General features: G+C 41.1%; 1 protein-coding gene across 1 annotated transcript in view; it reads right to left on the reverse strand.

Annotated features, from left to right (window-relative positions):
* Positions 1–12,774, reverse strand: part of LOC137415931 (MOB kinase activator 2) — an 89,282-nt gene extending 76,508 nt beyond the window's left edge. Inside the window, exon 1 of the mRNA XM_068101488.2 lies at positions 12,440–12,774. Within this exon, the coding sequence (XP_067957589.2) occupies positions 12,440–12,774 (335 nt within the window). The remainder of the gene's footprint in view (positions 1–12,439) is intronic.
* Between the last annotated feature and the right edge of the window lie 460 nt (positions 12,775–13,234).

A 13,234-nucleotide genomic window follows, 5' to 3' on the forward strand; every position in this document is an offset into this window, starting at 1 on the left:
GTACCAAAGTTTGTTCACGGCATTAAAAAAAAATCTGCCCCTTTAGGGGTCTATGGGGGGAAGTTGCCCCCCAAAATAGGTATTGGCTTTCTTCTCAGAAACTACACATGCAATTCCGATGAAACTGGACCACAACCTTGATCACCCGTGATGTACCAAAGTTTGTTCACGACAAAAGTTTGTTCACGACATTTTAAAAATCTGCCCCTTTAGAGGTCTACAGGGGTGGGGGGGTGCGTTGCCCCCGAAAATAGGTATTTGCTTTCTTCTCAGAAACTACACATGCAATTCCGATGAAACTGGACCACAACCTTAACTGACCTTTAATTGGAGGGGGAGGTTGAACTCATTTAGTGACCCAATATCAAAATTCCTAAAATTTCAGTTAAATTGCATGAGCATTGACGATTTTGTGTGACATTGAACTTTGACCTTTTGACCAAATTATGAATGTGTCTTCTTCATATTCTCATAATAAAGCTTCGTTGAAAATTTGGTGACAAAAGCTCAAATGGTAAACAAGAATGACTGCACTGTGGTCACAACCTGCTACAAAGTCTGGTAACGGGCCGATTGGGAAAAGTATATGGTATTTAGAGCACTCGTAAAAGATGAACAGCACAATTGGGAAACACATTTAATGCGCTACTAAAAAAATTAACTCAACACCTCTTATCCATGTCACCCTCCACCAGGGTTATATCAGAACAAGCTGATTCATCACACTGTCACGGATTGCTTAACCCCAATATGAGGGCGTTCAAAAATTACATAACGCTATTTTTTTTCGTAATTTGCATAACATTATATATATATATATATATACATATATATATATATACACTGTATATATACACTGTATATATATACACAAAGTCGAGACTTGTGTAAGAGCCAACACATAAAACACATAAAACCATTCACAGAAACACATAAAACATAATAAAGGGAGCAAAAGACAAGAGGGGAGAGAGAGGGAAGCACACCAACAGAAGAGAATAGGGACATCGGGAGATCTGTGGAAGGGAGAGGGTTGGGGCAGCGCAGTGCACAAGGTATAAAATAAATGGACACGACTAGGACTTTCAGGAAATATCTTTCAGGAAACATCATGCTTGATTACATAATGCAATGTAATGCCTGATTACCGTGTGTACTGACGTACTGTACGTTCTGCCGTGCTTGATTAAACCTCACTAATATTCGACATATGATGAGATTTTTCGGGTTCCCTAATCATCAATAACACTTGACCTAAACAAAGCCAATATAAATCTGACGCAACAAACCCAGGCAGTGTATAATTGGCAGAGGCCTAGAGACAGAATGTGTCAGGCCCACCCAAAAATCAAGATGGTGGCCATATCATTTTGGTTCGGTGGGATAGTGGGTGGAGTCAAGCGACAGATATGGGTGTGGTCTGGCAACTGTCCGACCAATGGGTGCGCATATCAATAATGGACGCAATACGAAGCTGTTGTAGACCTGCAACATTCGCAGGTAAACGTTACTACCCGGCAGGAGGCCACTTGACACATCATATCAGTAATCCACATTCCAATAACTTTAATAGATTAACTTTAACTCAACATTCATTTACTAACCTCAACCCCACCATGAACTAAATCCAATTTCACATCCACATCAATTAATCTAAGTTGGGTTAATGAGGCTGGCCATGGCACAGTCCACAATAGCCTGCTCTTTTCGAGAGATAGCATGGGATTTTCAACATGCACAATCGAAACACAGAATGGAAATCCGAAGGACGATGTACTCTGCCTTCCCTTTGCCCATGACGATGGCAAACCTAATCGTATTCGATGCCACAAAGAAGCAAATCATCAAGCAGACAGTTCAGAGGCAAACACGCCATCTCTGTACTGCCATCCTTTCCTCATAACTGATCTCAGACAGTCCCTTCAAAAAATTCATCAAACCACTTTAAAAAGACGCCCGGGATGTTTTCAGGTATTTTGATTCATAGTTGTTGCTATATTTATGACATTGTGTGGAAAAAATATTTTTTATCTATTTTTAATACAAGGAAAATACATTGACCTTATGATGTAAACATTGTCAGTCGCCCCACCGTCACATGTCACACTTCCATGTAATTGAAGTCATTTTCTTTGATTACTTTCTTCCTGTATGCGCCAGTCGAGGCTCATGGACAAGGATGTCCGACACGATACTCTGCTTCAGAGGAAGCAATGCTAACAGCACATATTTAGAAAGCGCCACTTCCTTTCCTTTGGTTTAAAAATCGGATGCCACAGTCATCTGATGGATACCGAGCTTGGAGAATGAGATACAATGTCGGACAAGTGAAGGACAGAGAAGAGTACATGGAGGACACGACCGGATGCAAAAAATCATTTCCAACAGGGAGATTCCACTGTGCCGTGTCAATCATAAATTGAGGGCTTGCTCTTGTTCTACCAATGATGAATGGAGGACTCACTCTTGTTCTACCAGTGACGAATGGAGGACTCACTCTTGTTCTACCAGTGACGAATGGAGGACTCACTCTTGTTCTACCAGTGAAGAATAGAGGACACACTCTTGTTCTACCAGTGACGAATGGAGGACTCACTCTTGTTCTACAAATGACGAATGGAGGACTCACTCTTGTTCTACAAATGACGAATGGAGGACATACTCTTGTTCTACCAATGACGAATGGAGGACTCACTCTTGTTCTACTAATGATGAATGGAGGACTCACTCTTGATCTACCAATGATGAATGGAGGACTCACTCTTGTTCTACTAATGATGAATGGAGGACTCACTCTTGTTCTACCAATGATGAATGGAGGACTCACTCTTGTTCTACGAATGATGAATGGAGGACTCACTCTTGTTCTACCAATGATGAATGGAGGACTCACTCTTGTTCTACGAATGATGAATGGAGGACTCACTCTTGTTCTACCAGTGACGAATGGAGGACTCACTCTTGTTCTACCAGTGACGAATGGAGGACTCGCTCTTCTTCTACCAATGACGAATGGAGGACACACTCTTGTTCTGCCAGTGACGAATGGAGGACTCACTCTTGTTCTACAAATGACGAATGGAGGACACACTCTTGTTCTACTAGTGACGAATGGAGGACTCACTCTTGTTCTGCCAGTGACGAATGGAGGACTCACTCTTGTTCTACAAATGACGAATGGAGGACACACTCTTGTTCTACTAGTGACGAATGGAGGACTCACTCTTGTTCTACTAGTGATGAATGGAGGACTCACTCTTGTTCTACCAATGATGAATGGAGGACTCACTCTTGTTCTACGAATGATGAATGGAGGACTCACTCTTGTTCTACCAGTGACGAATGTAGGACTCACTTTTGTTCTACCAGTGACGAATGGAGGACTCGCTCTTCTTCTACCAATGACGAATGGAGGACACACTCTTGTTCTGCCAGTGACGAATGGAGGACTCACTCTTGTTCTATAAATGACGAATGGAGGACACACTCTTGTTCTACTAGTGACGAATGGAGGACTCACTCTTGTCCTGCCAGTGACGAATGGAGGACTCACTCTTGTTCTACAAATGACGAATGGAGGACACACTCTTGTTCTACTAGTGACGAATGGAGGACTCACTCTTGTTCTACTAGTGATGAATGGAGGACTCACTCTTGTTCTACCAATGATGAATAGAGGACACACTCTTGTTCTACCAATGATGAATGGAGGACTCACTCTTGTTCTACTAATGATGAATGGAGGACTGACTCTTGTTCTACCAATGATGAATGGAGGACTCACTCTTGTTCTACGAATGATGAATGGAGGACTCACTCTTGTTCTACCAATGATGAATGGAGGACTGACTCTTGTTCTACCAATGATGAATGGAGGACTCACTCTTGTTCTACCAATGATGAATGGAGGACTCACTCTTGTTCTACCAGTGACGAATGGAGGACTCACTCTTGTTCTACCAATGATGAATGGAGGACTCACTCTTGTTCTACCAGTGACGAATGGAGGACTCACTCTTGTTCTACCCGTGACGAATGGAGGACTCGCTCTTCTTCTACCAATGACGAATGGAGGACACACTCTTGTTTTGCCAGTGACGAATGGAGGACTCACTCTTGTTCTACAAATGACGAATGGAGGACACACTCTTGTTCTACTAGTGACGAATGGAGGACTCACTCTTGTTCTGCCAGTGACGAATGGAGGACTCACTCTTGTTCTACAAATGACGAATGGAGGACACACTCTTGTTCTACTAGTGACGAATGGAGGACTCACTCTTGTTCTACAAATGACGAATGGAGGACACACTCTTGTTCTACTAGTGACGAATGGAGGACTCACTCTTGTTCTACTAGTGATGAATGGAGGACTCACTCTTGTTCTACCAATGATGAATAGAGGACACACTCTTGTTCTACCAATGATGAATGGAGGACTCACTCTTGTTCTACTAATGATGAATGGAGGACTCACTCTTGTTCTACCAATGATGAATGGAGGACTCACTCTTGTTCTACCAATGATGAATGGAGGACTCACTCTTGTTCTACCAATGATGAATGGAGGACTCACTCTTGTTCTACCAATGATGAATGGAGGACTCACTCTTGTTCTACCAATGATGAATGGAGGACTCACTCTTGTTCTACCAATGACGAATGGAGGACACACTCTTGTTCTACTAGTGACGAATGGAGGACTCACTCTTGTTCTACTAGTGACGAATGGAGGACTCACTCTTGTTCTACCAATGACGAATGGAGGACACACTCTTGTTCTACCAATGACGAAGGGAGGACACACTCTTGTTCTACGAATGATGAATGGAGGACACACTCTTGTTCTACTAATGATGAATGAAGGACTCACTCTTGTTCTACTAATGATGAATGGAGGACACACTCTTGTTCTACTAATGACGAATGGAGGACTCACTCTTGTTCTACCAATGACAAATGGAGGACACACTCTTGTTCTACCAATGACGAATGGAGGACTCACTCTTGTTCTACTAATGACGAATGGAGGACTCACTCTTGTTCTACCAATGATGAATGGAGGACTCACTCTTGTTCTACTAATGATGAATGGAGGACTCACTCTTGTTCTACTAATGACGAATGGAGGACTCACTCTTGTTCTACCAATGATGAATGGAGGACTCACTCTTGTTCTACTAATGATGAATGGAGGACTCACTCTTGTTCTACCAATGATGAATGGAGGACTCACTCTTGTTCTACTAATGATGAATGGAGGACTCACTCTTGTTCGACTAGTGACGAATGGAGGACTCACTCTTGTTCTACTAGTGACGAATGGAGAACTCACTCTTGTTCTACCAATGACGAATGGAGGACACACTCTTGTTCTACCAATGACGAATGGAGGACACACTCTTGTTCTACTAATGATGAATGGAGGACACACTCTTGTTCTACTAATGATGAATGAAGGACACACTCTTGTTCTACTAATGATGAATGGAGGACTCACTCTTGTTCTACTAATGACGAATGGAGGACTCACTCTTGTTCTACTAATAATGAATGGAGGACTCACTCTTGTTCTACTCATGATGAATTGTGGACTCGCTCTTGTTCTACTAATGATGAATGACGGATTGGTCTTCCAATGATGAATGAAAAACTCACTCGTATTCTTCCGATGATGAATGGAGTAGTTGCTCTTCTTCTCCCTTTGATGAATGATAAGCTCACCCTTGGTCTACCAATGGTGAATGAAGGGCTCGCTCTTGTTCTACCAATGATGAATAAAGGACTCACTCTTGGTCCACCAATGATGAATAGAGGCCTCGTCTTGTTCTAGCAATGATGAAAGAAAAACTTGCTCATCTTATACCTGTGATGAATGAAAAACTCGCTCATGGTCTACCTATGATGAATGAAAAACTCATCATGGTTTACCTATGATGAATGAAAAACTCGCCCATGGTCTTCCTTTGATGAATGAAAAACACACTCATGTTCCACCGATGATGAATGAAAAACTCGCCCATGGTCTTCCTTTGATGAATGAAAAACACACTCATGTTCCACCGATGATGAATGAAAAACTCGCTCATCTTCTACCTATGATGATGAAAAAGTCGCTCATGTTCCACCAACGATGAATGAAAAACTCGCTCATCTTCTACCTATGATGATGAAAAACTCGCTCATGTTCCACAAACGATGAATGAAAAACTTGCTCATCTTATACCTATGATGAATGAAAAACTCGCCCATGGTCTTCCTTTGATGAATGAAAAACACACTCATGTCCACCGGTGATGAATGAAAAACTCGCTTATGTTCCACCGATGATGAATGGAAAACTCACCCATGGTCTTCCTTTGATGAATGAAAAACCCACTCTTGTTCCACCGATGATGAATGAAAAACTCGCTTATGGTCTACCTATGATGAATGAAAAACTCACTCATGGTCTGCCTATGATGAATGAAAACCTCGCTGATGGTCTACCTATGATGAATGAAAAACTCGCTCATGGTCTACCTATGATGATGAAAAACTCGCTCATGGTCTGCCTTTGATGAATGAAAAACTCGCTCATGTTCTACATGAATGAAAAACTCGCTCATGGTCTACCTATGATGAATTAAAAAGTCGCCCATGGTCTACCTATGATGATGAAAAACTCGCTCATGGTCTACCTATGATGATGAAAAACTCACTCATGGTCTACCTATGATGAATGAAAAACTCGCCCATGGTCTACCTATGATTATGAAAAACTCGCTCATGGTCTACCTATGATGAATAAAAAACTCGCTCATGGTCTACCTATGATGAATGAAAAACTTGTTCTCCCAATGATGAATGAAAAATCGCTCATGGTCTCCCTATGATGAATGAAAAACTTGTTCTCCCAATGATGAATGAAAACTCGCTCATGGTTTGCCAATGATGAATGAAAAACTCGCTCATGGTCTCCCTATGATGAATGAAAAAGTCGCTCATGGTCTACCTATGATGAATGAAAAACTCGCCCATGGTCTGCCTATGATGAATGAAAAACCCGCCCATGGTCTGCCTATGATGAATGAAAAACTCACTCATGGTCTACCTATGATGAATGAAAAACTCGCTGATGGTCTACCTATGATGAATGAAAAACTCACTCATGGTCTACCTATGATGAATAAAAAACTCACTCATGGTCTACCTATGATGAATGAAAAACTCGCTCATGGTCTACCTATGATGAATGAAAAACTCGCTCATGGTCTACCTATGATGAATGAAAAACTCACTCATGGTCTACCTATGATGAATGAAAAACTCGCTCATGGTCTACCTATGATGAATGAAAAACTCGCTCATGGTCTACCTATGATGAATGAAAAACTCACTCATGGTCTACCTATGATGAATGAAAAACTCACTCATGGTCTACCTATGATGAATGAAAAACTCACTCATGGTCTACCTATGATGAATGAAAACCTCACTCATGGTCTACCTATGATTAATGAAAAACTCACTCATGGTCCACCTATGATGAATGAAAAACTCACTCATGGTCTACCTATGATGATGAAAAACTAACTCATGGTCAACCTATGATGATGAAAAACTCGCTCATGGTCTACCTATGATGAATGGAGGACTCACTCTTGTTCTACCAATGATGAATGGAGGACTCACTCTTGTTCTACTAATGATGAATGGAGGACTCACTCTTGTTCTACTAGTGACGAATGGAGGACTCACTCTTGTTCTACTAGTGACGAATGGAGGACTCACTCTTGTTCTACCAATGACGAATGGAGGACACACTCTTGTTCTACCAATGACGAATGGAGGACACACTCTTGTTCTACTAATAATGAATGGAGGACACACTCTTGTTCTACTAATGATGAATGAAGGACACACTCTTGTTCTACTAATGATGAATGGAGGACTCACTCTTGTTCTACTAATGACGAATGGAGGACTCACTCTTGTTCTACTAATAATGAATGGAGGACTCACTCTTGTTCTACTAATGATGAATTGTGGACTCGCTCTTGTTCTACGAATGATGAATGACGGATTGGTCTTCCAATGATGAATGAAAAACTCACTCGTATTCTACCGATGATGAATGGAGTAGTTGCTCTTCTTCTCCCTTTGATGAATGATAAGCTCACTCTTGGTCTACCAATGGTGAAAGAAGGGCTCGCTCTTGTTCTACCAATGATGAATAAAGGACTCACTCTTGGTCCACCAATGATGAATAGAGGCCTCGTCTTGTTCTAGCAATGATGAAAGAAAAACTTGCTCATCTTATACCTGTGATGAATGCAAAACTCGCCCATGGTCTTCCTTTGATGAATGAAAAACACACTCATGTTCCACCGATGATGAATGAAAAACTCGCCCATGGTCTTCCTTTGATGAATGAAAAACACACTCATGTTCCACCGATGATGAATGAAAAACTCGCTCATCTTCTACCAATGATGATGAAAAAGTCGCTCATGTTCCACCAACGATGAATTAAAAACTCGCTCATCTTCTACCTATGATGATGAAAAACTCGCTCATGTTCCACCAACGATGAATGAAAAACTTGCTCATCTTATACCTATGATGAATGAAAAACTCGCCCATGGTCTTCCTTTGATGAATGAAAAACACACTCATGGCCACCGGTGATGAATGAAAAACTCGCTCATGTTCCACCGATGATGAATGGAAAACTCACCCATGGTCTTCCTTTGATGAATGAAAAACCCACTCTTGTTCCACCGATGATGAATGAAAAACTCGCTCATGGTCTACCTATGATGATGAAAAACTCGCTCATGGTCTGCCTTTGATGAATGAAAAACTCGCTCATGTTCTACATGAATGAAAAACTCGCTCATGGTCTACCTATGATGAATTAAAAAGTCGCCCATGGTCTACCTATGATGATGAAAAATTCGCTCATGGTCTACCTATGATGATGAAAAACTCACTCATGGTCAACCTATGATGAATGAAAAACTCGCCCATGGTCTACCTATGATTATGAAAAACTCGCTCATGGTCTACCTATGATGAATAAAAAACTCGCTCATGGTCTACCTATGATGAATGAAAAACTTGTTCTCCCAATGATGAATGAAAAACTCGCTCATGGTCTCCCTATGATGAATGAAAAACTTGTTCTCCCAATGATGAATGAAAAACTCGCTCATGGTTTGCCAATGATGAATGAAAAAGTCGCTCATGGTCTCCCTATGATGAATGAAAAAGTCGCTCATGGTCTTCCTATGATGAATGAAAAACTCGCCCATGGTCTGCCTATGATGAATGAAAAACTCACTCATGGTCTACCTATGATGAATGAAAAACTCGCTGATGGTCTACCTATGATGAATGAAAAACTCACTCATGGTCTACCTATGATGAATGAAAAACTCACTCATGGTCTACCTATGATGATGAAAAACTCACTCATGGTCTACCTATGATGATGAAAAACTCGCTCATGGTCTACCTATGATGAATGAAAAACTCGCTCTTGGTCTACCTATGATGAATGAAAAACTCACTCATGGTCTACCTATGAGGAATGAAAAACTGGCTCATGGTCTACCTATGATGAATGAAAAACTCGCTCATGTTCTACATGAATGAAAAACTCGCTCATGGTCTACCTATGATGAATGAAAAACTAGCTCATGGTCTACCAATGATGAATAAAAAAACTCGCTCATGGTCTACCTATGATGAATGAAAAACTCGTTCATATTCTACCTATGATGAATGAAAAACTCGCTCATGTTCTACCAATGATGAATGAAAAACCCGCTCATGGTCTACCTATGATGAATGAAAAACTCGCTCATGGTCTACCTATGATGAATGAAAAACTCGCTCATGGTCTACCAATGATGAATAAAAAAACTCGCTCATGGTCTACCGATGATGAATGAAAAACTCGCTCATGTTCTACCAATGATGAATGAAAAACCCGCTCATGGTCTACCGATGATGAATGAAAAACGCGTTCATATTCTACCTATGATGAATGAAAAAATCGCTCATTGTCTTCCTATGATGAATGAAAAACTCGCTCATTGTCTACCTATGATGAATGAAAAAATCGCTCATTGTCTACCTATGATGAATGAAAAACCCCCTCATGTTTTACCAATGATGAATGAAAAACTCGCTCATGTTTTACCTATGATGATGAAAAACTCGCTCATGGTCTACCTATGATGAATGAAAAACTCACTCTTGGTCTACCTATGAGGAATGAAAAACTCACCCATGGTCTTCCTTTGATGAATGAAAAACTCACTCTTGGTCTACCTATGATGAATTAAAAACTCGCTCATAGTCTACCTATGATGAAACAAAAACTCGCTCATGGTCTACCTATGATGAATGAAAATCTCGCTCATGGTCTACCGATGATGAATGAAAAACGCACTCTTGGTCTACCTATGATGAATGAAAAACTCGCTCATGGTCTACCGATGATGAATGAAAAACTCACTCTTGGTCTACCTATGTTGAATTAAAAACTCGCTCATGTCCTACCAATGATGAATGAAAAACTCACTCTTGGTCTACCGATGATGAATGAAAAACTCACTCTTGGTCTACCTATGATGAATGAAAAACTCGCTCATGTTCGACCGATGATGAATGAAAAACTCACTCTTGGTCTCCCTATAAATATGATGAATGAAAAACTCGCTCATGGTCTACCTATGAATATGATGAATGAAAAACTCACTCTTGATCTACCTATGAATATGATGAATGAAAAACTCGCTCATGGTCTACCTATAAATATGATGAATGACAAACTCACTCTTGGTCTACCTATGAATATGATGAATGAAAAACTCACTCTTGGTCTACCTATGAATATGATGAACGAAAAACTCGCTCATGGTCTACCTATGAATATGATGAATGAAAACTCACTCTTGGTCTACCTATGAATATGATGAATGAAAAACTCACTCTTGGTCTACCTATGAATATGATGAATGAAAAACTCACTCTTGGTCTCCCTATAAATATGATGAATGAAAAACTCACTCTTGGTCTACCTATAAATATGATGAATGAAAAACTCACTCTTGGTCTACCTATGAATATGATGAATGAAAACTCACTCTTGGTCTACCTATAAATATGATGAATGAAAAACTCACTCTTGGTCTACCTATGAATATGATGAATGAAAAACTCACTCTTGGTCTACCTATGAATATGATGAATGAAAAACTCACTCTTGGTCTACCTATGAATATGATGAATGAAAAACTCACTCTTGGTCTACCTATGAATATGATGAATGAAAAACTCGCTCATGGTCTACCTATGAATATGATGAATGAAAAACTCACTCTTGGTCTACCTATGAATATGATGAATGAAAAACTCACTCTTGGTCTACCTATGAATATGATGAATGAAAAACTCGCTCATGGTCTACCTATGAATATGATGAATGAAAAACTCACTCTTGGTCTACCTATGAATATGATGAATGAAAAACTCACTCTTGGTCTACCTATGAATATGATGAATGAAAAACCCGCTCATGTTCTACCAATGATGAATGAAAAACTCGCTCATGTTCTACCAATGATGAATGAAAAACCCGCTCATGTTCTACCAATGATGAATGAAAAACTCGCTCATGTTCTACCAATGATGAATGAAAAACTCACTCATGTTCTACCAATGATGAATGAAAAACTCGCTCATGTTCTACCGATGATGAATGAAAAACTCACTCATGTTCTACCAATGATGAATGAAAAACTCGCTCATGGTCTACCGATGATGAATGAAAAAGTCACTCTTGGTCTACCGATGATGAATGAAAAACTCACTCATGTTCTACCAATGATGAATGAAAAACTCGCTCATGGTCTACCAATGATGAATGAAAAACTCACTCTTGGTCTACCTATGATGAATGAAAAACTCGCTCATGTTCTACCAATGATGAATGAAAAACTCGCTCATGGTCTACCGATGATGAATGAAAAACTCACTCTTGGTCTACCAATGATAAATGAAAAACTCGCTCATGGTCTACCGATGATGAATGAAAAACTCACTCATGTTCTACCAATGATGAATGAAAAACTCACTCATGTTCTACCAATGATGAATGAAAAACTCGCTCATGTCCTACCTTGGTCTACCTCCTTGGTGAGGATGTGGCCAAGGCGCTATGATGAATGAAAAACTCGCTCATGTCCTACCAATGATGAATGAAAAACGTGTTCTCCCAATGATGAATGAAGGACTCACTTGTTATCGCAGGCAGCGCAAGGGCGCGGCCGGCAATGCGCTCCACACCCGTAGAGCGGTGGTGGAGAGGAAGAAAGGAGGGTAGGGATTATTAATGTTAATGTGGGTGTGTGAGGAGCGACGTTGATCGCCCCTTGTCGGTCCTTACCTGAGGAGCCTTCCGAGCGCGCACAGAGCCAGCTTGCATCCAGCAATAAGGTGCACCTCGCCGTGTGCCTTTCTGCAACATTTCCTTGTCCCTGTCACAACCCCCAGCCTCTCCCCCAACCCACCCCCTGCCTTCCCTTTGCTTGTCTGCGTCTCTCCCGCTCCCTCAATCGCGATCGGGTTCCACTTGCTCCGCCCCCGTCCGTTGCCTGCGCTGACCGCCCAATCAGAAGGGGTCGCATATGCGTTCACGTACACATAACATTTCGCTTGTGCAATCCGGGAATTCTGACGCCCCTGATGTGCGGTTAAGCTGTTTTGAGCTTCGAACCGCATTTTATGCCAATGCACATTCAAGCGATTGTAAATGCAGTTATGTTAATTTAGGAAACTGCCCTTTGTTCCCCATATAACCACCACGACCATATTCAATCCCCATTGAGTGATGTGACAAAACTTGGGCAGAGTGTGGAGTGAGGAAAAAGAACCTTTACGAGTGCTTGAAGATTCGGAGGGGGGGGGGGTGGTGAACAAGTACTTTGTAAGGGGGGAGTTATAAGCAGCACAAGCCCTAAAATACGTTTTATACAGTTCAATAAAGTACTGTGTGGGAGCTGTGCTCACACGATAAAATCGGACAAAATGGACGACGCCAGGAATTAAGTTTCTCTGAGCTATTTATTCCAGCTCACTCAAACGAACTCCAAAGCACTGAATCAGCCCATCGAACGGGCGGCAATAGCTATATATCAGAAACTCAACACACAAAAGCCACGCCTCTCAGCGGGGCGTGGTA

The sequence above is a fragment of the Myxine glutinosa genome, chromosome 1 (genome assembly GCF_964187855.1).
Source record: "Myxine glutinosa chromosome 1, kmMyxGlut1.1, whole genome shotgun sequence".
In the NCBI taxonomy this organism is placed as follows: domain Eukaryota; kingdom Metazoa; phylum Chordata; class Myxini; order Myxiniformes; family Myxinidae; genus Myxine; species Myxine glutinosa.